The sequence below is a fragment of the Pelophylax lessonae genome (assembly GCF_965119305.1).
Source record: "Pelophylax lessonae genome assembly, chromosome: 4".
Lineage (NCBI taxonomy): Eukaryota > Metazoa > Chordata > Amphibia > Anura > Ranidae > Pelophylax > Pelophylax lessonae.
The window spans coordinates 486882004-486896808 of record NC_138771.1 but is presented as its reverse complement, the minus strand read 5'-3'; the positions used below and the strand labels follow the sequence as shown (position 1 = coordinate 486896808).

The window sequence follows — 14805 nt, the reverse complement described above, 5'->3', positions numbered from 1 at the left end:
TTTTAAAAACTTGTGGCAATAAATGAGAACTGCAAAATACTCACCATGCCTCTTAGCAAATACCTTAAAGTGTGTACTTTACAAAAAGGGGTAATTGGGGGGGGGGGTTGTCTTGGCATTTCAGGGCCTCTGAGACTGTGATAGGTAGTGAGGAAGTGAAATGAGGAACTACACCCTTTAAAAGCCTGAAGGTGCTTATTGGATTTCAGAGTCCTGTATGTGGCTAGACTGCCAGAAGGTCTCTAACATGTGGTAGAAGCTTATGCCACACATTTTTATCAAACTCTTCTAACCACTTGAAGACCAAGCCATTTCTGACAATTTTTGTTTACATCAAAAAATCTGTTTTTTGGTTTATTTTTTGCTAGAAAATTACTTTGAACCTGCAAACATTATATATTTTTTCAAGGCCATAGAGAAGAAAATGGTGGGTGTTGTAAGTTTTTTATGTCACACAATATTTGCACAGTGGTTTTTCAAACGTGAATTTTTTGGAGAAATACAAAATGTTTTGAATTTTAATGCACTAAAACACAATTTTAGTTTTAATTTTAATGCACTAAAACACAATTATATATAATTGTTTGATAAAATCTAAAAGATGTTACGCAGAGTAAATGGATAGGAAATATGACCTGCTTAAAAATTGAGAGCGCCTGTGCAATGACGACAAACTACATACATTTTTAATATCCATAGGCAACACTAGATGTGAGTTTTTGGTCTTTAGATCAGGTACATGTAAATGATAAAGAGGGTGACTTTGATAAAAAAACTTCATACAAAGAAAAAATTGCTAAATACTGTATATCGTCTGTAAACCATTAAAGTCGAGTTCCACCCAAAAGTGGAACTTCCACATTAAGTACTACTGACCTCCTGACATGCCACATTCGGCATGTCATTTTTTTTTGGGGGGGGGGAGCGGGTACCTAGTTTTGACAGGTTCCCAGCTCCCACTTCCGCTCGGAAGTTCTCCTCTCCCCCTCCCTCCCTGCAATCTTCTGGGACACGTCACAGGTCCCAGAAGAATGCCCAACCATTCAGGATGTGCAGAGCAACTTGTGCATGCACAGTGTGCACCCAGCTGTGAAGCCGAAAGCTGTGACAGCCGGGCGCCCACACTAGTGATGCCAGCGACGACGAGAGGAGAAGGAGAGAACCGAAGCTTCCAGTGGTCGTATCGCTGGATCTTGGGACAGGTGAGTGTGTATTTATTAAAAGTCAGCAGCTACACTTTTTGTAGCTGCTGACTTTTAATAAACCCAGAAATGGTTGGAACTCTGCTTTAAAGACGATCTTCACCCTAGAAAGAAATTAATTAAAAGGCAACAGCTACAAATACTATAAGCAGGGATTTGTGAGCCGCCAGTCACTGTGCCGGGAGCGCACAGGGCACCCGCTCTCGGGTTACATGACCAGAGACCCGATTGAAGCAGAATTCAGCTTCGTTCGAGACTCTAACCAGCCAGTGGACGGTTGGGTCCACTGGCTGGTTAGAGTCTGGCTGGTCAGCGCAGGATGGTTGCTTGGGTCTCCCATTGGGACGGGAGACCCGGAAAGAGCAGCAGAAGGCAGCGGGAGGAGGGGGACGTCCCCTCCTGCTAACTGGGATAACGGCCGAGCGGCTGCTGAGCCGCATCGGTTATTATCTCTAGACAAAAGCCGACCACCGGCTCTAAAAAATGCTCTACTGCAGGCATCACCCCGGTACAACCACTTCTTCAAGCTGACGTACAGGTACATCAGTTTGCGGGAAGTGGGTAAAGTGGTTGTAAAGCCTAAACAGTATTTACCTTAATGCATTCCTTGCATTTCTTACCTGAACTCTCATTTGATACAGTGCCATGCTTGTCTGCAGCTCTTCTCTCCCCTCACTTCCAGCTCTCACTGGCTTTGCGGAGGTTTGCGGCTGCTCTGTGTAATGGAATTGCACAGAGCAGGTAAGTATAGACGTGTTTGTTATTTCAAAAAAAATAAATAAAAAAATGTTCCTTTACAATCACTTCAACTCTAACCCCTTACTCTCTTTCTCTCTTTTACCTGGCTTTCTCTTTTGGCTAATAAAAAAATGCCAAAGCTCAAAAATGCTGAAAAAAGGGCAAAAGACGTGCCAAAATTGCACATAAAAATGCCAGAAAAATGTTTAAAGACGCTACACTCAGATGTGAATGCAGTCTTACAGGCTGCAGTATTGTATTTTAGTAAGTATTAGAAATGTTAAAACGCACAATAACTGCAACATTGAAGGAGGGGAGACTAATTTGAGAGTTTTTTTTCTTTTTTTTTTTTACATAGACTTTTTCTTTAACTATAGTAGTCTTAGTACAGTAAGTGCTGGTTCACACCCGTGCGATGCGGGAACCCTGCGGATCCACTGCGGGTTCCATGCCGACTTGCCGGCAGTTCACACTGCCATATGGGAACTGCTGGGAGTGTCAATACAAAGTTCATTTCACCCCCAGATTAGTTCGCATATCGCTGCGCGAATTGTCAATTCAGACAGGAATCGGATCACATAGGTGTGCACACCCATGCGATCCGAATCTGGTGCAGACCAGAAAAAAGGGTCCAGTGTGACTTTGGCCCGAATGCGATGCAAATCCAGCCATACAATCTGTATGTCTGAATTGGCAACGTACAGACATCACATGTGATTTGCAGAGCAGTGCGGTGCGAATCGCATGCAATGTGTGAACGGGCACTAAGGCAAAAACCGTGCACAAAGTTCAGTAATCCAGCTACAGGCGGTCCCCGGGTTACAAACAAGGTAGGGTCTGTAGGTTTGTTCTTAACTCAAATTTGTTTGATTTGGGTGGATCCATTCCCCCATCAGATCCTTCAGGCGGGTTGCTAATATTTTTGCATATAATTATATATCCGTAATCAGCAAGGAGATTGGCCTATAGCTAGAACACGGGGTGACATCTTTCCCTTCTTTAGGAATGATCGTTAGGGAATGATCGAGTTTAGGTACTAAAATCTCCTTAAATCTCCTATAATATCTAGTTGTAAAACCATCTGGGCCAGGACTTTCCCCAAAGGTGAATTTTTTAAAGCCTCAATTATTTCCTCCTGTGAAATTGGTTTCTCAAGAGTTAGCAGGTTTTCTTTGTTAACCTTGGGGAGCATTGAATCTTGTAAATATTTAATAATTTTTTGTTTTCTAGATTGTTCTATATCTGGCCTATCTTTTTGTCCAACCGAGTAAAGATTCTTATAATATTGTTTAAAAACACTTGCTATTTTCGTAGTGGAATTAACCAGCTCTCCTTTTCTATTCTTTATTTTCTCTATATAATTATTTGATTTTTTACTCTTTAACAAGCTGGATAAATATTTCCCAGGTTGTTTCCCCCAATTATATCTCTCCTTGGTCAGCTTGTTAAAGTGCCACCTAGTCTCTTCCTCGAACAGTTCTCCCAGTTCATCTCTTTTTAATACAAGATTCTTTTGTACTTCCACCTTTAAAGTCGACTTATGCTCTTGTTCCAACTCATGCAATTCAACTAACAAATTGTTTATCTTTAAGGTTCTTTCTCTTTTTTTCCTATGTCCTATTGAAATAAAAATTCCTCTTATATAGGCTTTATGGGCCTCCCATGGTATTGCCTGGGATGCCTCCAGGGATTCGTCTGTTAAGAAAAAATGTGCAAGTTCTTCCTAAATTTTACCTCTCACCTCTTTATCTGATAATAATTCTTCATTTACTCTCCACGAGAAAGATTTTTTTCTCCAATCCCGGTAACTTTATTACGACTGCTATTGGGGCATGATCAGAGATCGTAGTTGTACTGATTGATGAATGCCTTATCGTCTCTATCAACCTATGATGTAACGTTATATAATCCAGTCTTGAGTACGTCCGATGCACGGGGAAAAAAATGTATTATCCCTTTCTCCAGGGTGTTGGATTCTCCATGCGTCTACCAATAGATATTTGCAGAGTTTTTCTCTAACCTTCCTAAGTTGAATCCCATCCTTCACCCGTGCAATGGACGTACAATCAAGAAGAGGATTCACACAAAGATTAAAATCCCCTGCCAGGATCAAATAACCTTTTTTAAAGGAAAACAATTTATCTAATATTTTCTTTAAAAACTCTATTGGGTTTTTATTAGGACAATATATATTAGCTAATGTGCATTCCAGCCCCTGCAATTGTCCCCTTAAAAATATATAGCGACCTTCTGGGTCCACCAATCTCTCTTCTAGGGCAAACCCCTTTTGCTCTTTTTATGGGGGGGGGGGGGTCTCCATAATACCAACTCGGAAATAGTTTTGAATACATTTTTACATTTGTACTCTGTGCTATATAGGTCTCTTGTAAAAAAGCGAGTTTAACAGTACCACGTTTCAATTCTTCCATCAGTTTATGTCTTCTTGTTGGAGTGTTTAGGCCTCTGACATTATACGATAGAATCTTTGAAGAATTAATTTTATTCTAATCTCCATCCTACTGTTCATTCTTATCATTCTAACTTAACTCCCTTCATTCACCTCCATCCGAACCCATCGGATGGAAAGCGAGTGGGGGGATTCGTTCTAGAGCACTACCGTATACATCGGCCAACAATTTACAAAGAGACACAATCTTCTTTAGTAGGACTAATCATTTAAACTTTCTGATTTCCTCATTACCTTCCCCCCACTCTCTTCCGAATTCCTACCCCCCTTCCCCCCTTCCCTTACACAACCCCGTCCCGTCCCGTCTTCTTCTCCCATTCCCCCCAGTCCTTTCGCCTGATGTTATTGACCTATTAAGATCTCTCAAAGAGAATGGGGGCTATCTCTCAAATCCCCTCTGTCTCTCCGCTTGTCCTAGAGGGTGGTGCTCAGCAGGCGCTCCCGTGAATACTCCCTCAATTCAATGATCCAGGGAGATCAAGGGCTCTCCTGGCATCCAAGCAAGTTGCAGTTCTCTTCCTAATAACCCCCCTAAGACCGGCCAATCCCCGCTATCACCCAGGACCACCCCCCCCTACCCTGGCCCCCCTCCACTCTCTCAACTGTATTGCAGTATAATTAAGTTTGCAGATCAGTTCTTCTTCTTCTTAGGGACTAAGCACCATTGTTTTTCTGTATTTATCTCCTCAGCATCATCTCCTTCAGATTTGGGATTTCCATACACGGTATATCCAATTTTCCACAAAAGTCTCGGAGTTCTCAGGGAATCTCAGTCTCGCAGATCTTCCATTTCTTCTGCCTATTAAAATGGCCGGGAACCCCCATTATACTGGATACCCTGTTTCTGCATATATTCCACCAGTGGGCTCAATGTCCGCCTTCTTCTCAGAGTAGTCTGATTCAAATCAGTGAAAAATTGTATATTCTCATTTTGGATTTGTCCCAGGGAGAGAGGGAAAGGATAATGGGATAAGAACACAATTATTAATATATAGAGTAGACCTCATATCTGTGAAACCCCGACTCTTCTACTGTCTGTAGATGCAGAAAAAGCATTTGACAGAGTAGACTGGGACTTCATGTTTGAAACATTAAATATTTAGGGGTGGGCCCTAGGATGATCCGGTGGATAGGATCATTATAGAAAAATCCGACGGCCTTGGTAAAAGTAAATGGTAATCTGTCAGAAAGGTTTGAGATGTGTAACGGGACAAGACAGGGGTGCCCTTTATCCCCCCCTGTTGTTTTTCCTGTCATTAGAACCTTTACTGGCTTCGATAAGGAATAATATAGATACAGTATAAAGGGGGTAAAACAGTGGTTGGAGGAACATAAAATTGCAGCATATGCAGATGATCTTTTATTTTATATCAACAACCCTAGTATTAGTCTCCCTAATATTATTAAAGAAATTAGAAGATTTGGAGATTTGTCGAATTTTAAGATAAATCCAATAAAATCCGAAATCTTGAATATCGGACTAAATAAAAAAGAACAGGCATTACAAAATGAATTCCCATTTACTTTGTAGAAATTTAAATTAAAATATCTGGGTATAAACATAACATCATTACCTGAAAATCTATATTTGGCTAGCTATATTCCGATGTTGGAAAAAATAAAGTCTAGTATTAGGAAAATCTCAAGCCGACCACTATCATGGCTTGGCAGAATTAATATGTTTAAAATTATAATTTTACCATAAATTTTGTATAGATTCCAAATGCTCCCAATAGCCATTCCACCTGTTTATTTTAAAACAATAAAAACAATAATTTCTAGATTTATCTGGCAGGGGAAAAAACCAAGGGTGCGGTGGGCGACTCTCAATAGAAATAAAGCAGCAGAGGGTTTTGGAGTACCGGATATTAAAAGGTATTGTATAGCAGCTATATTGTCACGGATGATTGAATAAACAAAAACTGATTTAAAAAAAAAACAAAGTTGGGTAAATTTAGAGAATATGTTGAGTCAAGCACAAATAAGTGGGAATGTTTGGATCCCTCCTAAATTTAGAGATATGCACAAGGAGATACATGATTTGATGAGAGTTGTGTACAAAACATGGGACGCCTTTTATGGGCAGGCCGGTGGGTATACAACACTCCATTGACTCCACTAGGGGGCACAAATAGTTTTTTACCTAGGTTAGAGAAACAACTTGGGGGGGGGGGGGGTAGGTGATTTGTGAATAATAGATATAATTCAAAAGGGGAATATTAGGACACGTCAGGATTTAAACACTTTGAGAAATTTGACACTGAATGAATGGAATCAGATGCAGTTAGCACATTTTGTCGGAACTTTACCCCACCCTCTTAGAACAGAACAAGAGTTGAACCTTATGGAAAAACTCTGTAGCCCATTAACGAAGGTCAGACATGGTATGTCTCTCGTGTACATGATGTTAAATAACCTTGAAGGTGAGGGGAAACCTCTTTTTGTTGAAAATTGGGAGAATTTGTTTAGAAGAAAGTGAGGTAAAAAATGTACTGAGCAATATAGGCTGTTTGGTACTTGAAATGAGGCACAAGCAGTAAAGTGCTAAGTGTCTCCATCCCTGTGTCAGAAAAACTGAAAATTGAGGGGATTAAGAGAGGTGCATGGAAACCAGCCAGCCCCCAGTCTGATATACTCACCCACCAGTCTGCCAACCAACCAAGTAGACCTGTCTCACGATGTAGGTAAAAAACAGGGGATTAGTTGACACGCATTTGCAAACACATATGTAAGCTGCAAGGCACCCTGTGTTACTTGTAGTCCTAACACTAACAAATTTGAGTGTCTCCACAATGGAAGCACATAGTTGCTAATGGATGAATGGGAGACAGGTGGGATGGAGGTGGCCCAATCCTCCCCCAACCTGCTACCATCATTGACTGGTCTAAATATATCATAGCTCTAATTATCTGTGTTGTAGCAATGGTACAAACTGAAATGGACTAGCTTAGAAGCATACACCTCCATCCCTTTGGTAGATGCAGTGTAAACACAGAATGGGACTTTACATAAGGTACCAGCCTGTAAAGCACAGCGCCTCCATCCCTGATTTCATATACTATTTAGGACTTTAAATGAGACACAAGCAGGTCATGCTTTTGCTCTCCATCCCTGTATATGAAAAAACTGAGGTTAAACCTAACTGCATCCACCAAAAATGCACGGAAATCGCACGGTGGTACTTTAAATGAGGCACCAGCCTGTAAAGCACAGCGCCTCCTTCCCTAATTACATGAACAATATAGGCTGTTTGGGACTTTAAATGAGGCACAAGCAGGTAATGCTTAGCGTCTCCATTCCTGTATCAGAAAAACTGAAAATTGAGGGGATTAAGAGAGGTGCATGGAAACCAGCCAGCCCCCAGTCTGATGTACTCACCCACCAGTCTGCCAACCAACCAAGTAGACCTGTCTCACGACATCAGTACATCAGACTGGGGGCTGGCTGGTTTCCATGCACCTCTCTTAATCCCCTCAATTTTCAGTTTTTTTAAAAATGTACTGAGAGCCGTTCACCGTACCGCTAGGGATGTGAACACTATCGAGCTGAACTATAAGTGTCTGGTGAGATTAGGGTTCATCATTACTTTCCTGAGAGATCCAATCAATGTTGGAGAGGATGCCAGGTTTAAGGATCAATGTTTCATATATGGTGGGAACGTCCAAAGATTCGTATATTCTGGTTAAGAATACAATATTTTATTAATCAGATTACAGGGTAAAAGTGGCAGATGATCCATGGGTCTGCCTATTCCATAAAACTAAACTACCATTAAAATCTTATGGAACCTCTATAGTCCCAAATTTGTTAAATGCTGCGAAAGGGACCATACCAAAAAGATGGTTGGAAATAGAAGCCCCCACTGAGAGGGAATGGTGTGGGAGAGTGGAATATATACCGTACATGATATGGAAAAAATGTGTAGTATGGACAAAGAACAATCTGATAAATTCTTTAAAAAATGGGAAAAATTTAATGATTTTAAAACCACTAGGGATTATATACAAATTTGAGGAAATTGAAACTGAATTAGACCAGTTAGTACCATGTTGTTAAAAGATAGTAATAGGGAGAGTAGAGGAATTGAGGTAGGACTTCTGTAAGTTGGTATTAAATCTAGGGGGGTAGGAGGAGGGATTTTAGCAGGGAGATGGTATATAATATATGTTGCTTTCTTTTTTTGATTGGGTTTGTATAATTAATTGAAAATTTATAAAAATTCAAATAAAAAAAAAAAAACCTCACTTTCTGTCTCTATGACAATTGGATTTTGAAAAGTTGGAATTATTGAAGAAGGAAGAATTGGTGATAAAGCTTCAGTGGAGACACTTTTTTCCCATGATAACTCTTACAGGATTGAATTTTCTTTCCTAGGGGTAGATTTTATCTAATTTTCTGTTGTGTCTCTCCGTTAAGTACGAGTCGTTTGTAAGTCGGATGTTTGTAACCCGGGGACCGCTTGTATTTGGATTTAAAATCTTGAGTGACTACAGTAAACCGAAATATGATAACTGCCAGTCATTGAATACAGTATATTATGCAGTAACAGCCTATTTTATATGATGACATTATATTGTATCCATACTCTTATTCATTTTCTTCTTTTATTTTTCCCAAAGTCATGCATATGTATATTCCCACATATTTTATGTAAAACAACAAATCTTTTTCAATAAAAAAGTTTGTAATTATGAATTATTGAATAATCATTTGCAATATTATTTCTCTAATATGGTGCCTTGTCCTTCTGCAGGTGTAATCTGCCCCCACTGAGCAGTGATTTTATCCCGGATGTGGGGACAAAGACCCAGCTGGTGACGGTGAACCCTTCAATAATAGATAAAAGGTAACAATAAATATTAAATTCATATACTGTTTGTAAACCACATTAAAGTGGACCTGGCGGCGGAAGGCGTAGATATTTATCCCCATTACCACACATTTTAAGGAGCAGTGGTTGGAACAATAGCAGGAAAGGTAGGGTACTTAACAATAGCAAGCTCTGACTAAATACACCTGGAAGATATACCATTATACAGGTGTCTCAGTGTGATGTTACAGTACATTGCTTCCATCCGCCCATTTGGTATAACTTAGTTTACGAAGTCAATATATAACGTTTATAAAGTAGCTTGTGTGCAATGTATGCTGATTCACCCTTTTTACACGCTATGGTTATAAGTAGAAACATATAGACCGAAAATTGGTGCATTTTGCCTTTAAGAGGAAAAGGTGCCAAAAATGGCTCAGAAAATGCGATTTTACCACAAATTTACTGTGCTTATGGTTTGTTTTTCTTAGGTCATGTGACTCAAAAACCGCATCAGAAACGTAACACAGGTGCATTATTGATGTGTTATTGATGCGTTTTCAATGCATTTCAATGAAGAGCTGCGTTTTTTGGTGGGTTTTCTTTAACTGACCAAAAATGCAGCAAGCAAGATTTTTAACACCACAACGAAAGCACAGGGGACCAGTGTGAAGGCATACATAGAATTTAAAGGGATACATTTTCCTTGAGCTTTTCTTGCGCTAAAGGTTTCCAATAATGTCCGACAATATATATTTTATTAAATTCATTATATTCATTAAGAAGTCAAATATAATACGGTTCTATAAAAAATATATATATTTTTTAAAAGCTGTCATTTTCAGTTTTGGTTTTCGGCCATTTGCATCCTGAATTTTCGGTTTCGGCACCAAAATTTCCATTCAGTGCACCTCTAGTTTTAAGCTATTCTGTGTTCCTAAACTGACATAATATTTTGTTAGGGCTCTTTCACACGGTCCGCCTCCGTAGGCGGATCCGTGCTGCTCAGCAGGGATCGGTCCGCGATCCCCGCTGAGCCGGCGGATGACAGCTCCGTCTCCGCTTGCAGTGCGGAGAGGGAGGAGTCACAGCCCCCCGCTGCTCTCTATGGGGAATCGGATGAGAGCGGACCACCTGTCCGCTCTCATCTGATCCCATCCGATCCCCAGGACGGATGGAAAATAGGGTATCCATCCGTCCGGATTTCACTGACAGGATCGGATGCGGATGGCAGCGGGTGTCAGCGGACATGTCACCGCTGACATACGCTGCTCCATAGGGCTGAATGGGGCATCCAATCAGATCCGCCTAAAAAACTGACAGGCGGATCTGATCGGACCGCCCGTGTGAAAGAGCCCTTACTCTGCTTTTTTTACTATGTTGAAAAATCAAATGAAAAACCTAATGAAACTAAAGGGAATCCGTTATTAAAATTCACTCTAAACATACACAAAGTGGCCACTTTATTAGGTACACCTGTTCAATTGCTTGGTAGCACAAATTGCTAATCAGCCAATCACATGGCAGCAACTCAATGCATTTAGACATGGTGAAGACAACTTGCTGAAGTTCAAACCGAGCATCAGAATGGGGGGAAAAAGAGAATTTAAGTGACTTTGAGCATGGCATGATTGTTGGTACCAGATAGGCTGGTCTCAGAATTTAAATAAATGCTGATTTACTGGGATTTTCACGCGCAAACATCTAAAAATGGCCAGAAGAAGAGAAAATATCCAATGATATTCAGTTGTCTGGCCAAAAATGCCTTGTTGATGTCAGAGGTCATAGGAGAATGAGTAGTAACTCTAATAACCACTTGGTACAACCAAGGTTTGCAGAATACAATCTCTGAACGCATAACTCATCGAATCTTGAAGCAGATAGGCTACAGCATCAGAAGACCACACAGGGTGCCACTTCTATCAGCTAAGAACAGGAAACTGAGGCTACTATTCGCATAGGTTCACCAAAATCAGACAATAGAAGACTGGAAAAAGGTTGCCTGGTCTTGAAGAGTCTCGATTTCATCTGCGACATTCAGATGATAGGGTCAGAATTTGGCATTAACAACATGAAAGCATGGATCCATCCTGCTTGTATCAATGGTTCAGGCTGGTGGTGGTGGTGTATTTTCTCGGCACAATTTAGGCCCCTTAGTACCAACTGAGCATTGTTTAAATGCCACAGCCTACCTGAGTATTGTTGCTGACCATGAATAAAATGAAAGTCCTGCGAGCTACTAAGTGAACAATGGTATCCCAAAGGATTCAATTCTACTAAGCTGCTGATTCTGCCCACACTCATAAATGTGATATACGAATACAATTCTAAATAGTACCGCGCTAATTGTGTTAGAAAAATATAATAAAAAAAAATATATATATAAAACTTTGATATATACTAATAAACTACAGTGCTCAATACACGGAAAACAACATGGATTAAATCCACTAGCAGTATATAAAAAAATAATATATATTCAGATCTGTGTAAAACAATAGTCCATGCAATAAGTAAAATAAAAAAATATAAAAACAAATAAAGTGATAGTAAAACAATGGTGAATGCATTTTCCCATGAACAACTACTGTGCTCAACCAGTGCTTCTTGCTCCAATTTGATGCTTAAAACGAGTGTTCCACTTTCCATTAGTGTTCAAATTCAATCACCATACCACTGCCAAGTGCTCCCCCCTCTAGGAATAATCTCACCTGAGGGAGTGTGATCTCTACACTTAAGTGAGATCAATACACACCTTTTAGCCTTCACTGGCTTAGAAATCCCCTGCTGTTACTTCCTCACACATGGCTCATGAGGATCCGTGACATCCAAAGTGCATTTAGAAAAAAACAACTAATAGTGATAATATCCTCCAAACAGACTTCAATTTATTAAATAAATGCAGACCACTCACATTGTTTAGGTGCTTCCAGCGCACCAAGCTAAAACAAGTGCTGTTTAAAATCAGTGTTTTGAATATTCCGCTCAATCCACACAAGCCTTGCAGACAACAATCAGATGCACAGCCCCACGTTGGATACAGACGGCGTCACCGTTCTGGCCCCTCCCCTACACGTGTCGACACAGGGTCACGTGTCTTCCTCAGGGGGGAGATGTATCATAAAGGCTTGTGTGGATTTCAAAACACTGATTTTAAACAGCACTTGTTTTAGCTTGGTGCGCTGGAATCACCTAAGCAATGTGAGTGGCCTGCATTTAAATTGAAGTCTGTTTGGAGGATATAAGCACTATTAGTTGTTTTTTCTACATGCACTTTGGATGTCATGGATCATCATGAGCCATGTGTGAGGAAGTAACAGCAGGGGATTTCTAAGCCAGGGAAGGCTAAAAGGTGTGCATTGATCTCACTTAGGTGTAGAGATCACACTCCCTCAGGTGAGATTATTCCTAGAGGGGGGAGCACTTGGCAGTGGTATGGTGATTGAATTTGAACAATAATGGAAAGTGGAACACTCGTTTTAAGCATCAATTTGTAGCAAGAAGCACTGGTTGGATGCAGCAGTTGTTAATGGGAAATTGCATCACCATTGTTTTACTATCACTTTATTTGTTTTTATATTTTTTTATTTTACTTATTGTATGGACTATTGTTTTGCACAGATCTGAATGTATATATTATTTTTTTATATACTGCTAGTGGACTTAATCCATGTTGTTTTTCATGTACTGAGCACTGTGGTTTATTAATATTTGTCAAAGTTATATATATATATATATATATATATATATATATATATATATATATATATATATATATATTATTTATACAATATATATATTTTTTTTTTATTATATTTTTTCTAACACTTATAATTAGCGTGGTACTATTTACAATTGTATTGTTGCTGAACATATCCATCCCTATGACTACAGTGTACCCATCTTCTGATGGCTACTCCCAGCAGGATAATACTTCCATGGCACAAAGCTCAAATCATCTCGCCACTGGTTTCTTTTTTGAAAAGTGTTTATTTTAAATTTGCAATAAAACACAAGTACAAACCAACAGAAATGCAAAACAGTGTACAGAGGTAGAGGCATACACAGAAAAACAATACCAGAAGCAGTACAAGGCCAATAAGTAACTAACAGGATAAGAGGAGAGGGCCGTGACCCTCTATGGGGTCCTACCTCATCACCTGGGTAGGACCACTGCTGGTCACCACTGGTTTCTTGAACATGGCAATGAATTCACTGTACTCCAATGGCCTCCACAGTCATCAGATCTCAATCCAATAGAGCACCTTTGGGATGTATGGGAATGGGAGATTCCCATCATGGATGTGCAGCCGACAAATCTGCAGCAACTGCGTGATGCTATCATGTCAATATGGACCAAAATCTCGGAGGAATGTTTCCAAAACCTTGTTGAATCTATGCCATGAAGAATTAAGGCAATTCTGAAGGCAAAAGGGGGTCCAACCTGGTACTAGCAAGGTGTGCTTAACCACTTTACAACCGGAGGATTTTGCTGTCTTACGTCCAGACCACTTTTTGTGCTTCGGCACTGTGCGAATTTAACTGACAATTGTGCGGTCATGCAATGTGGTACCCAAACAAAATTTACGTCCTTTTTTTCCCACAAACAGAGCTTTCTTTTGGTGGTATTTGATCACCTCTGCGCTTTTTATTTTTTGCGATATTAATAAAAAAAGAGCGAAAATTTTGCAAAAAAATGAAATTTTCAACTTTGTCTTTTAAAAAATATCCAATATACTCAATTTATGTCATATTTTTTGGCCAAAATATATTTAGCTACATGTCTTTGACAAAAAAAAATTCAATGAGCGTATTTTTATTGGTTTGCGCAAAAGTTATAGCGTCTACAAACTATGGTGTAAATACTGAAATTTTACGCAGCTTTAATTTCTGACTGCCTATCTCAATTCATGAAGTGCTAAAATGGCAGGGCAGTACAAGACCCCCCCAAATTACCACTTTTTGGAAAGTAGACATCCTAAGGAATGTTCTGAGACGCATGTTGAGCTCATTGAATATTTAATTTTTTTGTCACAGGTGTTTGAAAAATGAATAAAAAAAAAAAATTTTTTTTTTTAACACAAAGTTGTCACTAAAAGATAAATTTCTCACACATGCCATGGGTATATGTGTAATTACACCCCAAAATATATTCTGCTGCTTCTCCTGAGTACAGGGATACCACATATGTGAGACTTTTTGGGAGCCTAGCTGTGTACGGGACCCCGAAAATCAATCTCCATCTTTAGGTTTTCTAATGGCGTAAATTGCTGATTTTACTCCTCACTACCCATCACAGTTTCGGAGGCCCTGAAATTTCAAGATAGCACAAAACCCCCCAAATGACCCCATTTTGCAAAGTAGACACCCCAAGCTATTTGCTGAGAGGCATGGTGAGTCCATGGAATATTTTATATTTTGCCACAAGTTTTGGGAAAATTACAATTTTTTTTTTTTTTTTTTTTTAACACAAAGTTGTCACTAAAAGATACATTTCTCACACATGACATGGGTATATGTGGAATGACACCCCAAAATACATTCTGCCGCTTCTCCTCAGTATGGGGATACCCCATGTGTGAGACTTT

The 14805-nt window shown here is 39.6% G+C and overlaps 1 protein-coding gene across 1 annotated transcript in view; it reads left to right on the top strand.

The window, feature by feature from the left end:
- ST8SIA1 (ST8 alpha-N-acetyl-neuraminide alpha-2,8-sialyltransferase 1) overlaps positions 1–14805 on the top strand; it is a 146811-nt gene that overhangs the window by 112547 nt on the left and 19459 nt on the right. The window contains exon 4 of the mRNA XM_082256132.1: positions 9161–9253. Coding sequence (XP_082112258.1) covers positions 9161–9253 — 93 coding nt within the window. The remainder of the gene's footprint in view (positions 1–9160; positions 9254–14805) is intronic.